Source organism: Sphaerodactylus townsendi, linkage group LG05 (assembly GCF_021028975.2).
Source record: "Sphaerodactylus townsendi isolate TG3544 linkage group LG05, MPM_Stown_v2.3, whole genome shotgun sequence".
Classification (NCBI taxonomy): Eukaryota; Metazoa; Chordata; class Lepidosauria; order Squamata; family Sphaerodactylidae; genus Sphaerodactylus; species Sphaerodactylus townsendi.
The window spans coordinates 46834798-46853891 of record NC_059429.1 but is presented as its reverse complement, the minus strand read 5'-3'; the positions used below and the strand labels follow the sequence as shown (position 1 = coordinate 46853891).

Sequence of the window (19094 nt, the reverse complement as noted above, 5' to 3'; positions counted from 1 at the left end):
ATTTTGTTTTTGGTGGGTGTGGGACAGAATATATATATATATTTAGCACTTAGAGAAACAGGAAGAAGCCGGCAGCATGGAGAGGGAGTGGCGTAGAAGGCATGCATAGTGGCTGCCTGTGGGCTGAGCGAAGATCTCTGGAGCAAAGCTGTTCTCGCTGGCACTGGCAGATCTCCCCGCTCTGGTGGCAAAGTAAAATTAAAATCATGCTAGAAGTGGTCTTGCTTGCTGGGGGGAGGATGAAAAATGAAAGCAAGGCTTGAAGAAATACGACCATATTGCAACAGACAGTCCCTGCTTCCACACAGCAAAAAGTTGTGCATAATCAGCCACTGTGTACTTGCTTTAACTTTAATACTTTTTCATTCTTCGCAGCAAATTCGCCTTCTCTTATAGGTAGAATAGTTCATATGAGAAATCCTTGCTTATACTCATAAAAATGTTCCCTTTTATCTTCAATCCAGACACACTCAGTGACTTCTGAGATACTTGTCCTGTTGCTGTTAAATTAAAAATACTCTTTTCAATTCAGGTTTTTTTAAAGAAGTACCAGAGTACTGAGGGCTGTGAAATTGTGCTGTTAACAGATGGACAAGATTCAACTATACGTTCTTGCTTTGATGAAGTTCAAAAAAGTGGGTCAATAATTCATACTATTGCCTTGGGACCAAGTGCTGCAAAAGAACTAGAAATGTTGAAAAACATGACTGGTAAGCAAGAGATAAAATATTATTCATTTATTTCCTGTACACTTATTTCCCACCCATCACCAGTCCATTACAGATTTATTTCTGTGCTACACAGTGTTGGTTGGTGCCTCCAGGAGGGAGTGCTACAAGTCCCATCCAGCCTGCCAGTACATGCCCTTGACATATTCCTCTATCTCATTAACCCCAAGGACTTCCTACCTATTCCATTCCCCTCTTGTCAGACATGATGGTTTAATGCAGAGTCCCTGCTCCGAGGCAATATATATCAGATGATAGTGACATGGAGGTCATCATCTTTACTCTTTTGTGAACTTCCAGAAACATCTAACTACTGTATATACTCATGTATAAGTCGACCCGCATATAAGTCAAGGCACCTAATTTTACCACAAAAAACTGGGAAAACGTATTGACTCACGTATAAGTCGAGGGTGGGAAATGCAGCAGCTACTGGTAAATTTCAAAAATAAAAATAGATACCAATAAAATTACATTAATTGTGGCATCAGTATATTAAATGTTTTTTAATATTTATTTCAAAGAAAAACAGTAAACTAGCTCTGAAAGTGGAAAAGAGGCTCAACAAAAACAATATGGTCTCAACAATAACTGTTTATGTTAGCCAACATTTCAGAGTATCTTTAGGAGACCCTCCTGATTATACCAGCCAGATTTGCAAAATTTGGTTCAGGGGGTCCAAAGTTATGGACCCTCAAAAGGGTAGCCCCATCTACTATTAGCTCCCATTGGAAACAATGGGAGATGGGGGCACCCCCTTTTGGGGGTCTATAACTTTGGACCCCCTGAACCAAACTTTACCAAACTAGTATGGTATCAGCAGGAGGGTCAATTTTGGTGCTGCTAGCCTAAAAACTGCTCCCCCTGGTGTCCGACAAAGTAAAAACCCTAAAATATTTTTTTAATACACCTCACTCATGTATTAGTCGAGGGGGGCTTTTTCAGCACAATAATGTGCTGAAAAACTCGACTTATACATGAGTATATACGGTAGCTGTTGTTGGGGAAAGAAAGTTGGACTAAATAAAAAACAGTAGAGAACTTATCTGTTGTTACGAACTCAGTTTCTTATTTCTTCCATCTCAGCACAATTATTATTAAGCAAGGATTAATATAGTTATAATCAGAGTAGCTGAAGAGATTTATATCTGTTAAATATACTAGTAAGGTATTCATTAGGTTAGCTGGTAGTACATACCCTGAAGTTTGTTATTATTTTCAAAGTATTTTATATGGCATACTAAAAGAAAAAAATTCTATGAAAACAGTAGTATTTTCATAATTCAACAATTTGTTCCATGTAAAGTAATATATCAGATGATATATTTATTCTACAGTTATTCTAAAAGTTCAAAAATAATATCAGTTTTTCTTGAAAAATTATTCTTTTTCTTTCAATCATATTTCAGGAGGTTTGAGATTTTCTGCTACTGATAGCCTGGATTCAAACAGTCTTATAGAAGCTTTCACTTCAATTTCTTCAAGGGATGGAAATATCTCGCTACAAGCTATTCAGGTCTGGATGTCAAAGATTTGGGGAAAAGCAGGGGTCCACAATATGAATTGACATACCCTTTTAAGAGCAAATTACTTCCAACTGAGGCATCTCCAGTGGCTGATTTTTCAAAATGTTGAAAATATTCAGATTGCTGATATATGAATAACACAATGAAACAAAAATAAACTGCCAGCACAAAATAGCGTAGAAGAAAATAACATAAAGTAGTCTTTTGTTTGAAATAATGTTGATGTTTGTATGAAATCAATTGTACTATTTTTGTATTGATAAGAGAAGTCTTTTGACTATTTCCCCATAAAATAGATAATACTTCACTGTAGTTCCTACTTCTCAAGCTCTATCAATGTCTTGGCAGGGGCTTCTCCAAATTAGTTAAGTGCTATTGTCATATTATCACGTCAATGTTTCTATTATACTTTACAAAAAGCAATCAGTCAAACAATCCAGATTTTGCTAATATTGGCCAACTGAGAACTACCAAAAGTTACACAGGAAAGATGAAAATACAGATGAATTATGTTAATGTTTTGGTTGAGCTGAAACATTTGAATATGTCTTGATTGTTCTGATCAAAATTTATTGCATTTACATGGTAGTCCTGAGTTTATGGCTTGTCACTGTCAATTGTGATGTGATAGCACATACAACATAGCTTCTGTAATTACACTGATGAGAAATTTTAAATTGTTTCTGGGAATGCAGGAAATAGTTTTCTTGCACTTTCCCTCTTCAGCACAGTCAGTAAAGAAGCAATCCTATTACAGTCTACTCAGCAGAAAGCCTCATTTAATTCAATGGGATTTACTCTTAGGAAAGTGTTCTTAGAATTGCAGACTTTCAGCACAGTCCATGGTGAGGTGGGTAAAGTGCTATTGGGCAATGTAATCCCATCACTGGTATATAAATGCCACTTGTGCTGGCATAAGGGGCATTTTGGCCACCATCAATGTACCTAAAACAGCATGAGGAATGGTGTGAGATCACAATGCAGGGGCACCAGCAAAACCATCTTAGGAGGTTCCCTAATATGCAACTTATCCCTGAAATCAGGCTCCATCCCTGAAGACTGGAAGATGGCCAATGTCACACCAATCTTTAAGAAAGGGTCTAGGGGGGACCCGGGAAATTACAGGCCAGTCAGTTTGACATCTGTTCCTGGTAAATTAGTAGAATCTATCATTAAAGATAAAATTATAAAACATGTAGAAAAGCAAGACCTGCTGAGGAAGAGTCAGCATGGCTTTTGCAGAGGCAAGTCCTGTCTTACAAACTTACTAAAGTTCTTTGAGGGTGTAAACAGGCATGTGGATAAGGGGGAACCAGTGGACATTGTCTACTTGGATTTCCAAAAGGCTTTTGACAAAGTTCCTCACCAGAGATTATTGAGTAAACTCAGCAATCAAGGAATAAAAGGGGAAGTCCACCTGTGGATCAGGGGCGTAATGCCCATTGGGCAAGGTGGGCAGCTGCCCAGGGCACCACCTTGTGGGGGGCATCAAAATGCAGGGTTCGTTTTTGGGTATTTTAGTGGTTTTTCATTTTTGGCCTGCAAGGGGCGCAGTTTTTAGGCTAGTGGCACCAACTTTTCAGCATATCATCAGGAGATTGTCCTTATTCTACCCCCCCATGGTTGGTGAGGTTTGGTTCAGGGAGTCCAAAGTTATGGACTCCCAAAGGGGGTGCCCCCATCCCCCATTGTTTCCAATGGGAGCTAATAGGAGATGGGGGCTACAGTTTTGAGGGTCCATAACTTTGGCCCCCCTGAACCAAACTGCACCAAATTTGGGGGGTATCATTAGGGCAGTCTCCTGATGAGACCATGAAAGTTTTGAGACTGTGCCTTCAGAAATGTGCCCCCCCTAGCCTGCAACCCCCATTGACAGCAATGCAGAAAACTCAATGCAGAACAAAGATTCTTGGGCAAATTTCTGGGATGTTCCTGCAGGGGGTGCATTTTTGGACGTATCATCACCAACATTTGAGGGTGTCATCTGGAGACTGTCATGATGGCACCCCCCACGTTTGGTGCAGTTTGGTTCAGTTGGTCCAAAGTTATTGGACCCTCAAAAGGGTAGCCCCCATCTCCTTAACAAAGAATGGGGGATGGGGTACCCCCTACCAATCTTGATCCTCTTTGATCTGAGATTGCAAATGCCTTAACAGTCCAGGTGCTCGGGAGCAAAAGCCGCAGAAGGCCATTGCTCTCACATCCTGCATGTGAGCTCCCAAAGGCACCTTGGTGGGCCACTGCAAGTAGCAGAGAGCTGGACTAGATGGACTCTGGTCTGATCCAGCTGGCTTGTTCTTATGTTCTTATGACAGTAACACAGTTCTGATGCAGAGGTTCACACTGGTATCAAACAGGGTGGTTCAAGGGATGGGGCTAATGTTTGTTGGCTTTCTAAGCCCTTTCAGGCTGGGAATGTCCATTTTCTCCAGCACAAAGTTATGCCTTCAAAAACCATGGCATAGCCCTTAGAAGTCTGTAATAAGCAGTTTTAAATTGCCAATGTTCCTTTTCTTCAATGTTGCTTTTTTTTTTGGTGCCATCATGGAACTGGCCTCAGCACAGCTAACCTCTAAAGAGGTTCCCTAGTTGTACCATTGTTGTGTCATCCCCAGCCACAGTGCAGCTGCACCCCCATGCCCCATGTTACACTCCCATGTCGCAATGACTGCTGATTTGCTTCTTTAGCTTTCAGTTTCACAGCCTCTAGTTTATGGTAACTGATTTTATTTGATCAGAATTTGTTCTACTTTTGTACATATTACTGGTATCAGATGTCCTGCAAATAATGTGTCATTGAAACATACTGCGAAATTGTATCTTTCTCCCAGTAGACTGTGTATATTATACAGAAGAAGATTGGTCATGGTATCAATTACAGGTGATACAGAGCATTACAGCTACATGCAGTGGTTATTTATTTAAAATATTTATTAGTGCTTATTTATTTTTAAAAATATTACCATAAATACTTGTGTATAAGTCGACCCGCAAATAAGTCGAGGCACCTAATTTTACCACAAAAAAACTGGGAAAACTTATTGACTCGCGTATAAGTCGAGGGTGGGAAATGCAGCAGCTACTGGTAAATTTCAAAAATAAAAATAGATACCAATAAAATTACATTAAGTGAGTCATCAGTAGGTTAAATGTTTTTGAATATTTGTTTCAAAGAAAAACAGTAAACTAGCTCTGTAAGTGGAAAAGAGGCTCAACAAAAACAATATGGTCTCAACAATAACTTTAAAAGTACAAAAGCCTTAGCTCAACCAGCAACCAAGCTAAAAAACAAGAATTAAAATCCTTCAAAACTGGATTTTTGGTCAGGGGAGGAATGTTTATGTTAGCAGTACGAACATTTCAGAGTATCTTTAGGAGACCCTCCTGATGATACCACCCAGGTTTGGTGAAGTTTGGTTCAGGGGGTCCAAAGTTATGGACCCTCAAAAGGGTAGCCCCTTCTACTATTAGCTTCCATTGGAAACAATGGGGGATGAGGCACCCATTTTGGGGATCCATAACTTTGGACCCCCTGAACCAAACATCAACAAACTTGGTTGGTATCAGCAAGAGATTATCCTGATGATACCACCCAGGTTTAGTGAAGTTTGGTTCAGGGGAGCCAAAGTTATGGACCCTCAAAATGTAGCTCCATCTCCTATTAGCTCCCATTGGAAACAATGGGGGATGGGGCACCCCCTTTGGGGTGTCCATAAGTTTGGACCCCCTGAACCAAACTTTACCAAACCTGGCTGGTATCATCAGCCTAAAAACTGTGCCCCCTGGCAGCCGACAAAGTAAAAACCCTAAAATATTTTTTAAAATACTCCTCACTTTCATATAAGTCGAGGGGGGCTTTTTCAGCACAAAAAATGTGTTGAAAAATTCGGCTTTTATGCGAGTATATACGGTAAATATTTATTAGCTCAAGCTGTTGGTACGATAGAGGAGCAATTACTCCTGTCTGCTAAATATTGCTTTCCTTTGACCTAGCTACATTTCATTAGCTATGAGAAGTCACATGATTCCAGACCAGTGTTTATATTTGCCCAACTATTAAGTATTAAGTTCCCACCTCAGCTATCCCCTGGGAAGAGACCTCCTAGGCAATGCACCAGATTTTTTTTCTCTATAGGAAATGAAATAACCTTGCAAAAGTTTTCATACTATATCATAATACTATATTAATTTCCTAACAGCTGGAAAGTAAAGGTCAGAACATCAACCCCATGCAGTGGATGGACGGCATTGTATCCATTGATAAAACTGTGGGAAATGACACTTTCTTCATAGTTACTTGGAGTGAGACCGCCTATCCACCTGGAATATTTCTGACTGATCCAAAAGGAAAAAAGTACAGTCGAACAGACTTTGTTATTGATAATACTAATCGCTACATGGCCCGACTCAAGATTAATGGAACTGCAGAGGTAAAAACTGATTTTAAATGTGTGTGTTCAAAATATTTCTATCTTGTATTTTAATTTATCAAACCACAAGCTGGTTCTCGATAATACAAATAAAAACAAACTGTACTTAAGGAAACTACAGAAGTGTGCAAACAGTAGCAGAGTCCAGCAAGTAAAGCAAAATTATCACAGAGATCAAAGGTGAAAACAGTGAATTTAAACACTCTCTGGCCATTTCAAAGAGCACTTATAAGATGCCAGAATACAAATGGGAAAGGAGTAAAGCCCACACCTATTGGGATAAAGTTTCACAGTTTTTCTCTATACAGAGATAGTAAGGAATAGATTGTGGCGCCTTCCCTGACTGCCTGTCCCCCTGGGGCGAGTGTGCCGTCCCTCCTCCCTTTACCTGGGGGTTTTCCTCCCCAGCTGAGATCTTAAATAACCTCGCCCACAGGGTGCCCCAGCTCCAGGCGCACCCTGACACCCTTCCTGCACCTTTTCCCCCCGCCCCGTTGCCTCACTGCACGTGGGCTAGCCTGCCTACTGGACTCCCCACTCTCCCTCCCCTGTTGCTCCTTCACAGGGTTGGGCTCCCCACTCTCTCTCCCCTGTTGCACCTTCACAGGGTCGGGACTCAACAGGAGTCCCCCAGCTTCGCTGGGATAGAAGACTCTCCCAGTCTCTGCCCTCCTGGGCTACACGCTCCTCTTTCCCTGCCTGCACACATCTCTCTCCTTCACCTTCTTCCTTCAGACAATGCCCCAGAGCTTCCTTTCCCACCCCCATATATCCCCTTCCTCCCCTCATCTCTCTGCCTCGTCCCGGCTGTTGTCCCCTCTGATCAGGCTCAGCTGAGACTGGGCGAGCCCAGCCGGGCTCAGAGCCCTGCCCCCACAATCCCTCGGCCTGGCGCGCTTGTGTCGATGGATCGGCCGGTTGCCTGGCTGAAGGATTGGTAGGGCGGTGTCCTGTTGGGGCGGCGGCGGATCGGCCCGGCAGCGCGTCGTCCCTTCCCCGGCCGCAGGCGGGGCCGCGAACTCGTGTGGCATCGGAGCGAGTCCGGGCATTGCGTTGGGGCTCGCTTCGGGACACAGATGTTCTTTTTCCTTTGAGGAAATAGGCAGACCTACCCTGGTGGAGCTTATTGGTAATCTCTCTGCTGAGAGATACCTTTGCATTATAAGCAGAGTGCATGGAGGCAAAGCACAGCGGAGCATCCCCAAGCATGCGTGTGTGCATAGGCACAAAGAAAAGTCAGAGTCATTTCTTAGTTTCTAACCAATAAAAAGAGTCTTTATTAGTGAACTCCATTGTGGATAGAAAAGTGGAGCGATAGGTTCTCTAATCTAATCTAGCTAGCTAGATCAGGGGTTTGCAACCTGTGTGTCTCCAGGTGTTCATGGACTACAAATCCCATCAGCCCCTGCCAGCATGGCCAATTGGCGTTCAGCAGAGGCCAATTTGCTGGTGGTCCCCGGCCCCTCAAAGATGCGGCTGGCCTCCACACGGGCCAGGACTTTCACAGCGCTGGCCCCGGCCTGGTGGAACACCCTCCCACCAACTGTCCGGGCCCTGCGGGACCTTGGTGAGTTCCGCAGGGCCTGTAAGACTGTGTTGTTCCACCGGGCCTTCGGAGTGTCCAGCCGCTGATATGGTGCCCCCCCCCCACTGCTCCTGCTTTGGCACTGGTACAACAGAGCTCCTCATATTGAGGGGCCTGCCGTCCCCCCTTTCTTGGGGTGGGTTTTTAAATTGAGCCTGGACGCCTCTTGTTTAATTTGCTAATTGTTAGCCGCTGTTTTTATGTATTTTAAGATGTTTTATTGACGGAGCCTATGTTTGTATTTTACCGGATTTGCTCCTTTTTATTGTTTATATATTATGTTGTTCACCGCCCGGAGCCCTTTGGGGATCGGGCGGTATAGAAATTGAATTAATAATAATAATAATAATAATAATAATAATAATAATAATAATAATAATAATAATAATAATAATAATAATAATAATAATAATAATAATAATAATGAACATCTGGAGACACACAGGTTGCAGACCCCTTGGCTAGATGGTGATGGATGCAGTCTGCATCCCTCTGCACACATGGTGCAAGATGGAGAGGTAGAGGAATTGTTTGGAGAGGAGGAGGAAGAAACAGGAAGGAAGGAAGTCCCTGAGAGTATCAGTCTTAAACATCAAAGGGATAGTGTCAGCATGATAGAGAAAAGATGTCTTGACCCTCTCTAGCTATCTGACTTACTGGTAAGTCCCTCTCTGTCTCTGAGGCAGGAAACAGCGTACAGTCCTTCACTTCCAACAGAGCTAATGGAATCACACCTTTGCCTACAAAGTTTTCTGTGGTTCATGTGACATTCTAGATGGGGCAGAAGCTCCACCCAGCTTGCCTCTGAGATTTCATTAAATTTATAGTGCAGTCCTAAACAGCATTACCACCTTCTATGCCCATTGACTCAATACATCCTTGAGCAAAGAAAACAAGCTGAATTTATAAAAGTAATACTTTAGAGACTATGTGACTGCAACATTTTGATTTGCAGGTGGGAGATTGGAAGTATAAGATTCAGAACACACACACAGGAGGAGCTCAAGTCTTATCAATAACAGTGACCACTAGAGCTGCATCTTTGACTGTGCCCCCAGTGACCGTGAAGCCCTATTTGAATACGGATACCAATAAGTACCCTAGTCCAATGATCATTTATGCAGAAGTGAGTCAAGGTTTCTTGCCTGTTATCGATGCAAATGTGACAGCCACTGTTGAATCACAATCTGGACTCGCCGTAGAGCTACAACTGCATGATTCTGGTGTAGGTAAGTACACTCTGAAGTATTCAACACGTCATATGGGTTAAAATGTTGCTTTATGCATCCCAGATTGTTTATGGTTTGTCATATTTTAAGACATTTTTTGTCAGTACTGTCCTCCAATTTTGCAAATCTAATCATGTAGCAGTGCTCTTTGCATGTGTTATAACTGAAACCTAAACCGGTGGCTCAATTGCCCATATTTATGAGCTTATAAATAGCTGTTTTTGAGTTGGATTATTAAAGACAAACAACATTGATATTTTATTTTGAATATTTATTGATTTATTGATTGTGATGAATATATTTATGTTGAGTATTTGCCTGAATATCTAATTCTCTGTGGGGGGGGGGGGGGACAGAATAAGATACATTAGTTCTTAAAGTTAATTTAAGTCTTTGGAATTGTTTTGAAAAATGCCTAGTATAAATATGTGGTTTGTACCAACATGCCAGGTCATAGCACATGCTGATGTAGATTTAACTTGTTGGAACACACTGCTTTATCTAGACCTGCTTTAGTAGTTATAATTGCAACAAATAGCAAAATACACTTATATTAATACACTAACGTATATTAATAGATTTGTTTGTTATCAATCATATGACCACCCAGAATTAAAAATTTTATTTATGAAAATATAACTAGAGAAACAGTTTCTCTATACACAGAAAATATAAATAGATAATAGATTATTCTATTGTTCTTTTAAATAACCAGCATCAAAACTTTTAATGTCGACATTCATTCCTAATGTGCCTGCGAGGGGGTTGGGGTTAATTTTATCATGTTTTATTGCTACTGTTTTATTTATGATGTTTTTATTGCTATGTTTTATTATTTTAACTTTATTGTGAGCTGCCTAGAGGTTAAGATATTCATAAATAATCAAATAAATATTTACTGTACCAAGGTGCTGATATTCGCAAGTCTGATGGAATCTACTCAAGATATTTCACATCTTTCAATGGAAATGGAAGATACAATGTAAAAGTTCATGTCCAAGGGACAGACAAGGCTGTCGGATATGTCCAGAGATACAATCAAGCTCTATATGTACCAGGATATGTAGAAGATGGTAAGAGTACATTGTAAAATACCTATGTTGTCTATGTAAAATATAAATAAATTTGTTATCTTACCCTAAGGATAGTCAAAACATGAAGGGCATATTTCTATGGAGATATAAACTTTCCACTCAAGTTGCCTTCGCTTTGCCAAATTACAGCAGGATAGGCAAACTAAAAGTGTTACAAAATAAGCAATATCTGATGCTGATCTGATGAGAAGGACACACATGATTAGACCTGCTCACAAAGTGTGCTATTCATGCACCCACAACATGGCTGCCTACAATAGCACCACATGGAAGATGTTCCTATGTAGCTTGATATACGCGTGTATGTGTGAATGAGAAAATATTTGTCTATACTGAGGACATGCTATAAGCATAGATCTACCAGAAATGTCCACAGGCAGAAAGGATATTCATCCACAGAGCATGAATTTCTCACCTCCCACTGCAGCTCCAAATCACCCCTGACATGCTGCTCCTGGTGAATAGTAGACTTCCAGGAATATCTTGATGGGGGGGAACTAGATATTGGCAGCAGAAGAGAGAAACTGGCTAAAGTAAATCTCCTGTGGCCAAGGTGAACAAATATTCAAAAAAGATAAACAATTCCAGCAACAAGTGAAAAAGTTAGATGAGTGAAAGGGTTTACATCAGATATTAGGACTGGAGAGAAGAAGCAGGAAAACTGAACAGACATGCTGCAATAATTGATTCTACAAATGATGAGACAAGTCATACATTCTTAAAAAGTCATCCATTAAAGACTGGACAACATTGTATTATTAAAAACACCCCCCCCCCCCAAATTAGGAAGTTTTAGGAACAGTAGAGATCTGAGGAAGGAAATGGCATGATCACAGACAGTGATAGACTGCAGATTTGCTGAGTCACCCAGGGATAGAAGAGCAAAAATTTACAGAAAACAAGCTGAATAATAATCTTAACTGATAATTTAATATCCTCAAATAGTTGTCAAGTGACTAGATACAAGGTGAAGAATAGGGATGAGAATTGGAACAGACAGATACTATCAAATACTATCACAGAGCTCGTATGGTTTGGAATTAGAGGGCATCAGGAGTCTAGGTTCCAAATTCTCAGACCACCATAAAGCGAGCTTCGGCCACCTACGTTTTGTCATCCTAACCTATCTTACTGGGTTGTTATAGTGCTTGTGGAATAGTGCTCATTGCCTTGAGATCCTTGGAGGAATGGCAGGATAAAGAAAAACACAGCTACCTTGATTAAAATAACTCTGTAAAGCTAATAGGAGGTGAGAGACCTGGGTTAGAAGAAGAGAGAGTTACAGATTAAAAAGGGAAACAATTACAATCGTCATATTATCTTCAGAGAACTTCTGTGCAAAAGCAAAAATAGGTGATCTGATTAAAGAGACAGTTTGGAGACTTATTATCACACACTAAAACACATCTCTTTTGGCCTTTTTTGATAGATGTAATACATATGAACACACCAAGACCTGAAGTTAGTGAGGATGAAATCCAACCAGACCTAGGAAATTTCAGCAGAATTGCATCAGGAGGTTCTTTTACAATGACAGACGTTCCTCCGAATACTTCAAGTCCTCCAGATATCTTTCCACCCTGTAAAATCACTGACCTTGAAGCACAGTTCGAAGATGATGAATTCCTTTTGTCATGGACAGCTCCTGGGAATGACTATGATATTGGAAAAGGTATGGAATTTTGCTTTAAGTAGAGGACTCTGAGGAGTTACCAGAACAATTTCTAGGGACTGTGGGGCCTGGGGCAGATCAGTCTATATGGGCAACTCCTTCTCCATTTCTGTTTGTTTCCCACCTTTCAGAATCCAGTGAAGGAGGTAGGCATGGCCATTATGACACCTGGCAATGACATAGGGTTGGATCAACCACCTTTACTTCAGGTGAAAAGGGGAATAGGGTGTCCTCTTTGTCCACCAAAAACACTATGCCTGTGATTCTGAGACTTCCATGTACAAAAGCCATGTGAGACAGGGCCTGTAACAATTGGGGTTGGAGAACTGGCTGAGCTTGAATGAAAAACCTGTTTGGATCTAACCTGTTTGTAGTACTGTGACACCCCATTCCCCCAAACCTGTCCTGTGACTCATGCCACTTTTCCCTAGACTAGAAGATTGTAGCTACCTCACTTCCCTCCTTCAGCTGTCTTTCCATAAGCCCACCTATTTTTAGACTTGGTAAAGGCAGAGCTGAAAGGAAGTATTGCATCTGAACCATATTGTTAAAGAACAGGATTCTTGGATTGTGGGGCCTGGGACGGTAGTCATCATCGTGGCTTCTGTGCAGGCACACGCTGGGGCTGTGCACACTCAATCTGGCTATAGAAAAGATTTCTAGGACTTTCTAGTAGACTAGGAGTGCCCCTCCTTTCCTTGGCTTTCCCTTCCCTTTTGGCTTTACTGCTGAAACCATGACATGAGTGGGAAGAGGGGCACTACTCCCTCAGTTCCCTTTTTGCGGCCACAGAGAGATGACCTCTGTTACCGTTCTCAGTTTTTTCCTCAGCTCATTGAGGTTTCCTCAGCTCAGCTGAGGTTGAGGCTTTTAAGAAATCATCAATTGTCATAGTAGTGAGGAATAAAACTACGTTTAAATAAGAAAAGCTTGTGGTTTTTAACTTTGTTGTTATGGCTCAAAAGAGACCTATTCAGGATTATGCTGACTCTGACTTTAAAAGGACGCTGATAAATGCCCATTCTCTATGTATTATCTCCCAGGCCAGTAACATAATGGACCTGCCTACTCTTTCTGTCCTCTGGTTACCCTAAAGGCATGATGTGAATTTGTGAAAGACTTTGGCTACGGGCTAGTTTCACGAATGACACTTCCCCTTCCAGGGACTTGGAAACCTGGAGGTGTAGGTCTGATAGAGCCTTGGATTCAAAACTACTTTTTCTGAAAGGGTTTGACTGTTTATCATTCTGACTGAAGATACTTTGCCACCTCCTTGGACTACTTTGGCTGAGATTCTTGAGTTTATAGTCTAATAGCGCCTTGTAATTCACATTGGCTCTCTGTGAAAAGCATTAGCTAGGCATAGGACATGGTTTGCCTATCTGAAACTGCCTCAACTCAGCTCTGAGGTCAACACCGTACACTGAGCTTTCTATTAAGGGTCGATTCCCCACGGGGGAAATATCCTGGGATTGTCACCGTAGATATCCCGGTTCAATGAAGAACTCCCCATGGCTCCTGGGCCAAAACCAGCTCTGTCCCGGCCCGGCCCTATGATAGCCTCCTTATCCCTTTCAGAAATCGCCAGGCAGGAGGATCTTTTATGATGATCCCAGGATGAGGCTGGTATTGTGGGGAATCGTTAGGGTTATCCTGGATTATTTTTCCCACCCTGAGTCTCCATTCGAGCTGTCATTCAGGGAATCACAGCACAGTGGCCTGGGCATGCTCAGAACAGATAACTCAGGGAGAGCAGAAATGTACCTTTTTAATGTGTTCTTCTTGGCTATGAAGCTACAACAATGCAAAGGAAAAAACTGGAATGTGCCTTTTTTGTGTGCTTTTCTTGGCTACAAAGCTACATGGCTGTTATGGGGGGGGGGGAAGGGAATGCTCATTCACTTTCCTGCCCCAAAGCAACAGCCAATTATGAACTAGGAACAAAAGAGCTGCAGAGCTGATCCTGGGCTCGTGGAAAGGAGGTGGATGTTTTGATCCCAGTTTTAACTCAGCCTCTTCGCAGACGCAGGCTGCGGTGGGGAAGGAGAGACCAGGATGAAAAGTTACTGTTCTTTGTGGACCCAGTCCAATCCAGGCTTATTTTCCTCACGGGGAATCGACCAAGGGCTACTTTATAGGCTAACACTCAGACAGATCAACTTCAGTTCTACCTTTCTCTGACCCTGTGTTGGCTCCAATCACTTTAGGGTCTCAGAAGCCTCTAGGGGCCTACCATTTACTGTGGCCTCTCTGAGCCCTGTTAAAGATTAATCCTAAGGGCCTGTTGCCACTAAGGACTTGTTTTGAAGACATGCTATTGCTGCCTCTGGGAAATTTGGAGCCATTCTGCAGCCTTCTTTAGGGCACAACAAACTAGCATGCCCCTCCTCTTGCTTCCATGGTAGCCTTTGGAAACACTGAGTATGAGACATCTTAGGGCTCCTCAGCTTTCTCTGTTCACTATTAGAGGTTCACTATTAGAACAGCCGTGGCGTAGGAGGTTAAGAGCAGGTGCACTCTGATCTGGACGAACCGGGTTTGATTCCCAGCTCTGCCGCTTGAGTTGTGGAGGCTTATCTGGGGAATTCAGATTAGCCTGTACACTCCCACACATGCCAGCTGGGTGACCTTGGGCTAGTCACAGCTTTTCAGAGCTCTCTCAGCCCCACCCACCTCACAGGGTGTTTGTTGTGAGGCGGGAAGAGCAAGGAGATTGTAAGCCCCTTTGAGTCTCCTACAGGAGAGAAAGGGGGGATATAAATCCAAACTCCTCCTCCTCCTCCTCCTCCTCCTCCTCCTTCTTCTTCTTCTTTAGCTCCTAACATTTTGCCTACATTGGTGGCTGGCATCTTCAGAGGCATATCACAATAAGATGTTTTCTTTCCACATATTTGACTGTGACATGTCTCTGAAGATGCTTGCCACCAATGTGGGCAAAACATTAGGAGTTAAAACCAACAGACCATGGCTCAACAGCTCAAAAAACCTACAACAGCCATTTCAAAGACAGTTTTTCCTGTCCTATGAACATTTGTGCAAACTTTGCCCTTCCTTCCTTCCTTCCTTCCTTCCTTCCTTCCTTCCTTCCTTCCTTCCTTCCTTCCTTCCTTCCTTCCTTCCTTCCTTCCTTCCTTCCTTCCTTCCTTCCTTCCTTCCTTCCTTCCTTCCTTCCTTCCTTCCTTCCTTCCTTCCTTCCTTCCTTCCTTCCTTCCTTCCTTCCTTCCTTCCTTCCTTCCTTCCTTGATACTGTCTGTCTCTAGAGTTCTCTGCTTCATTGCTGCTTCGGGGGAGAGAACTTATTTTGACTTAATGTAGCCTATCTCTGGGGTCATATGATACCATTTGCAGTGAGAGCCAGTGCAGAATAGTGTTAAACTGTTGGGATGGAATCTGAGAGCTTTGAATGCCCACTCTCCTAGAGGCCACATTTGAAGAGAAAAGTGTTGAATAAATAATAAGCTCCACACTCATGTTTTCTATGCTCTGCTTAGAACAGTTGCCCCACAAAACAAGGCCCTAGGTAAGGAAGCTGTTGCTGAATTTTCTGCTGTCAGGACCCATGCTATAATCCTTTAGCACATGTATTCTTGACCAGGGGCCATTTTTCATGTTGTCGATGGCCTGCAGGTGAAATGGCACTCTGTGAATTGTGAGGGTGATAAACTGTTAGTCTGGGCCACGAAATGTAATCCCTTTAATTTGCTAATCCCTTTTGCAGGGAATACGACACTCTTTTTTAATGCTACCCTGGAGGACAAAAACTACTGGCCACAGTGGTATATTTTAGGCGATTCAATAGCTCCAAAGACAGATTGTGAATAATTAAGTAAAAGTCCACTGGGACTTTAAAGTTTAAAGCACTTATTTTAATATGAGATTTTAGGTCTCCTGGCTCACTTCTTCAAATATCTTGTATCACAGCCTCTAATTCACAGCATCATCTGCTGGTTTTTACAAGCATTCGTGTCTGGGATTAGCCCCTAGGATTTTTCAGACACAGGTTAACTTTATCCTGCAAGTTTGGAAACAGGACTGCACTTACATGTATCTGATGTTCATTGAGTGGTCTTCTGTGTAGCCATGTACCTCTCCCTCTGCCACTCTGTGAACTCTGAAACTTTAGTTTTTTAGCTTCTCGAGTGTACTGGGGGAAAATGGTACCCGGGGAAACCCCTGCTCTAGGCACCCCACCCCTATCCCCCCAAGTTGCCTGAGGCTGGATCATGCCTCCCCAGCCTCCCTGCTGACAGGGAGGCCGGCTCTTAGGCAGAAGCCATCCTGTGACCGTGGCTCGGCGGCGGGTGGCTCAGGTGGCCGTCATGGCCACAGCTGGCCTCCCTGTCAGCAGGGAGGCAACAGAGTGCAGGAGCCAGTGTCAGACACCTGCCTGAGCCATTTGCCACCTCCCAGCCCAGCTGGGTTCAGCAGCGGGCAGTTCAGGCGGCCGGCTCAGGCGGGTGCCGCAGCCGCAGCCAGCCTCCCTGTCAGTAGGGAGGCCGGGGAGTGCAGGAGCTGGCCTGCAACCATGGTGCCCACCTGAGCAGCATGGAGGGAGCTGCCGGACGCCGGCCCACATGATCAAATGGTGTGCACCCGGGACATGGGATACCCCATGTCCCCATGAGCACTATGCCACTGGGTGAAGGCATGGAGAAAACAGAAGGAATGGCAGCCCTCTTCCCAGCCGTGTCACAGTCCTTTCATGCAAAGGGCTTCTCCACATGGCAGATTTTCAATTGTGCAACATGTTTACTACATTATCCAGGCATGATTTTCACTTACACAACAGTCCCAATGCCTCTACGCTTTTGATGGGCAAAAGCACGCCTCTTTCTGATTTAGGCAAACTGTGACTTTTTCCTCCAATTCACTCAGAATCCAAACCTGCTTGAATGCACCATGCATGCCTTGAGTTCGTTTTATTCCTCCCTCCCACTTTTCCCCTCCCATGATGCCCTTTCCCTGTGCCCAGAAAGGAGGGAGGAGGGGGAATTACTTGGCTCTCCTTGTGCACACGTGCCAGCTACCAATGCAGGCGTGTAGCTTAAAAGCTGTGCAGATGCGTTCATTCAACTGCATTCAAATCTTTTTTTTAAAAAACCATGATTAACGTCATGGGGGCTAGGCAGAAATCCATGACATCCAATGCTGAAACTTCTGCAGAGAGTAACTGCCATCCCACAGCTGATGTGGGGAAGAGAAAACCAGGGAAAGGGAAGTGGGTAATTGATCTCCTGACACCCTGGAGGGGGAAAGCTTCAGAAAGAAATACTACGCGAATTGTGGAGAGTCGTTAGTGCATAAATGGCAGTAGTTTTAGCAGGACTACACTATGCTCCTAGTCTCCTAGAAAGCTGTAGAAAGCTCATTTTCTTGTGGCAGGGCTGCACATGAACAACCTCAATGTATATTTATTGATTTTTTTTTAAAAAAATCATTATATATGAATTATATGAGTTAGAGCCTTGTTGGTTGATCAGATAAATATATTACCCTTTCTACATAAGAAAAATAGCCAAAGACCACTTTTATTTACACTATCATTACATCTCTGCAACATCCTAAGAGAGTACTACCCTGTATCTGATATAAGAGGGTTTTGATCCTCATGTTGGTCTTTCTGTTGCTGGACTGTGCAACCGTAGGAAGCATTGGATGTGTTGGATGTGTTTCAGTGTATATTTTTAAGTTTTTCTGTGGGATAACAGTATATACCAAGAACTTTGGTTCACATTCAAATGAACCAAATATGTCCTAGATCCGTGGTGGCGAACCTATGGCACTCCAGATGTTCATGGACTACAATTCCCATCAGCCCCTGCCAGCATGACCAATTGACCATGCTGGCAGGGGCTGATGGGAATTGCAGTCCATGAACATCTGGAGTGCCATAGGTTGGCCACCCCTGTCCTAGTCATGCTGCAGAGACCATTGCAACATGCCGGGATTCTTTCAACTATACGGAATCCAATACGAGAAGCATTTCCTCAGGACAGGAAATTTGATAACCGCTGAAAGAGACTATTATTTGATCATTATTTAGTCCTTGACTTAAAGTAGGTTTCTGATGCCTATGTGCCATTTACTTTTTATTTTACAGCCGAAAGATATGAAATAAAAACGAGTAAAAATCCCTCGGAATTAAGAAATACTGCCTTTGATATGGCCAATTCTGTGAACACATCTGGTCTGACAACTGATTTTGCTGGAGTCAAACAATTATTTCAATTTAAGCTTGCAAACTTCACAAAAGAAAATGGCACCAACATCTATTTTGCAATTCGTGGCATTGATGACAGCAACAATGTTGGGGAAGCATCCAATATAGCAAGAACAGTTATACTTTTTCCTACTATGTTCCCTAGTACAATTAGCACCTACACCACGGCCTCTGCACCAGCCAGCACCCACACCACGGCCTCTGCACCAACCAGCACCCACTCCATGGCCTCTGCACCAGCCAGCACCCACACCATGGCCTCTGCACCAGCCAGCACCCACACCACGGCCATTAATATGGAAATCACCTCTCTTACTTCTTCTAATAAAGAAAACAGTGACAATATTATAAATTCAACTGTCATTATAGTGATCATAGTATGTGCTTCTGTAGTTGTTATTTGTGCTATTATAAGTATAACAGTCTGTGTTGCACAAAAACGACGAAACAGAAATCCTGCAACTGTAATGTAATAACTTGACTTCTAAGTGTTCAAGTTTCTGTGCAGTATACTACCATCCATGTACAAAAGGTATGCACAGAATTTTCTCATGGTAACTTCAATTACTGCAATTCTCTCTGATGAATAAATCTGAATCTGATACTGCAA

The 19094-nt window shown here is 42.8% G+C and overlaps 1 protein-coding gene across 1 annotated transcript in view; it reads left to right on the top strand.

The window, feature by feature from the left end:
* The window catches only part of LOC125433178 (calcium-activated chloride channel regulator 1-like), a 41355-nt gene extending 22261 nt beyond the window's left edge, over positions 1-19094 (top strand). Inside the window, exons 8-14 of the mRNA XM_048497608.1 lie at positions 533-710; positions 2138-2244; positions 6454-6684; positions 9225-9498; positions 10407-10571; positions 12022-12264; positions 18365-19094. Coding sequence (XP_048353565.1) covers positions 533-710; positions 2138-2244; positions 6454-6684; positions 9225-9498; positions 10407-10571; positions 12022-12264; positions 18365-18957 — 1791 coding nt within the window. The 3' untranslated portion in view covers positions 18958-19094. The remainder of the gene's footprint in view (positions 1-532; positions 711-2137; positions 2245-6453; positions 6685-9224; positions 9499-10406; positions 10572-12021; positions 12265-18364) is intronic.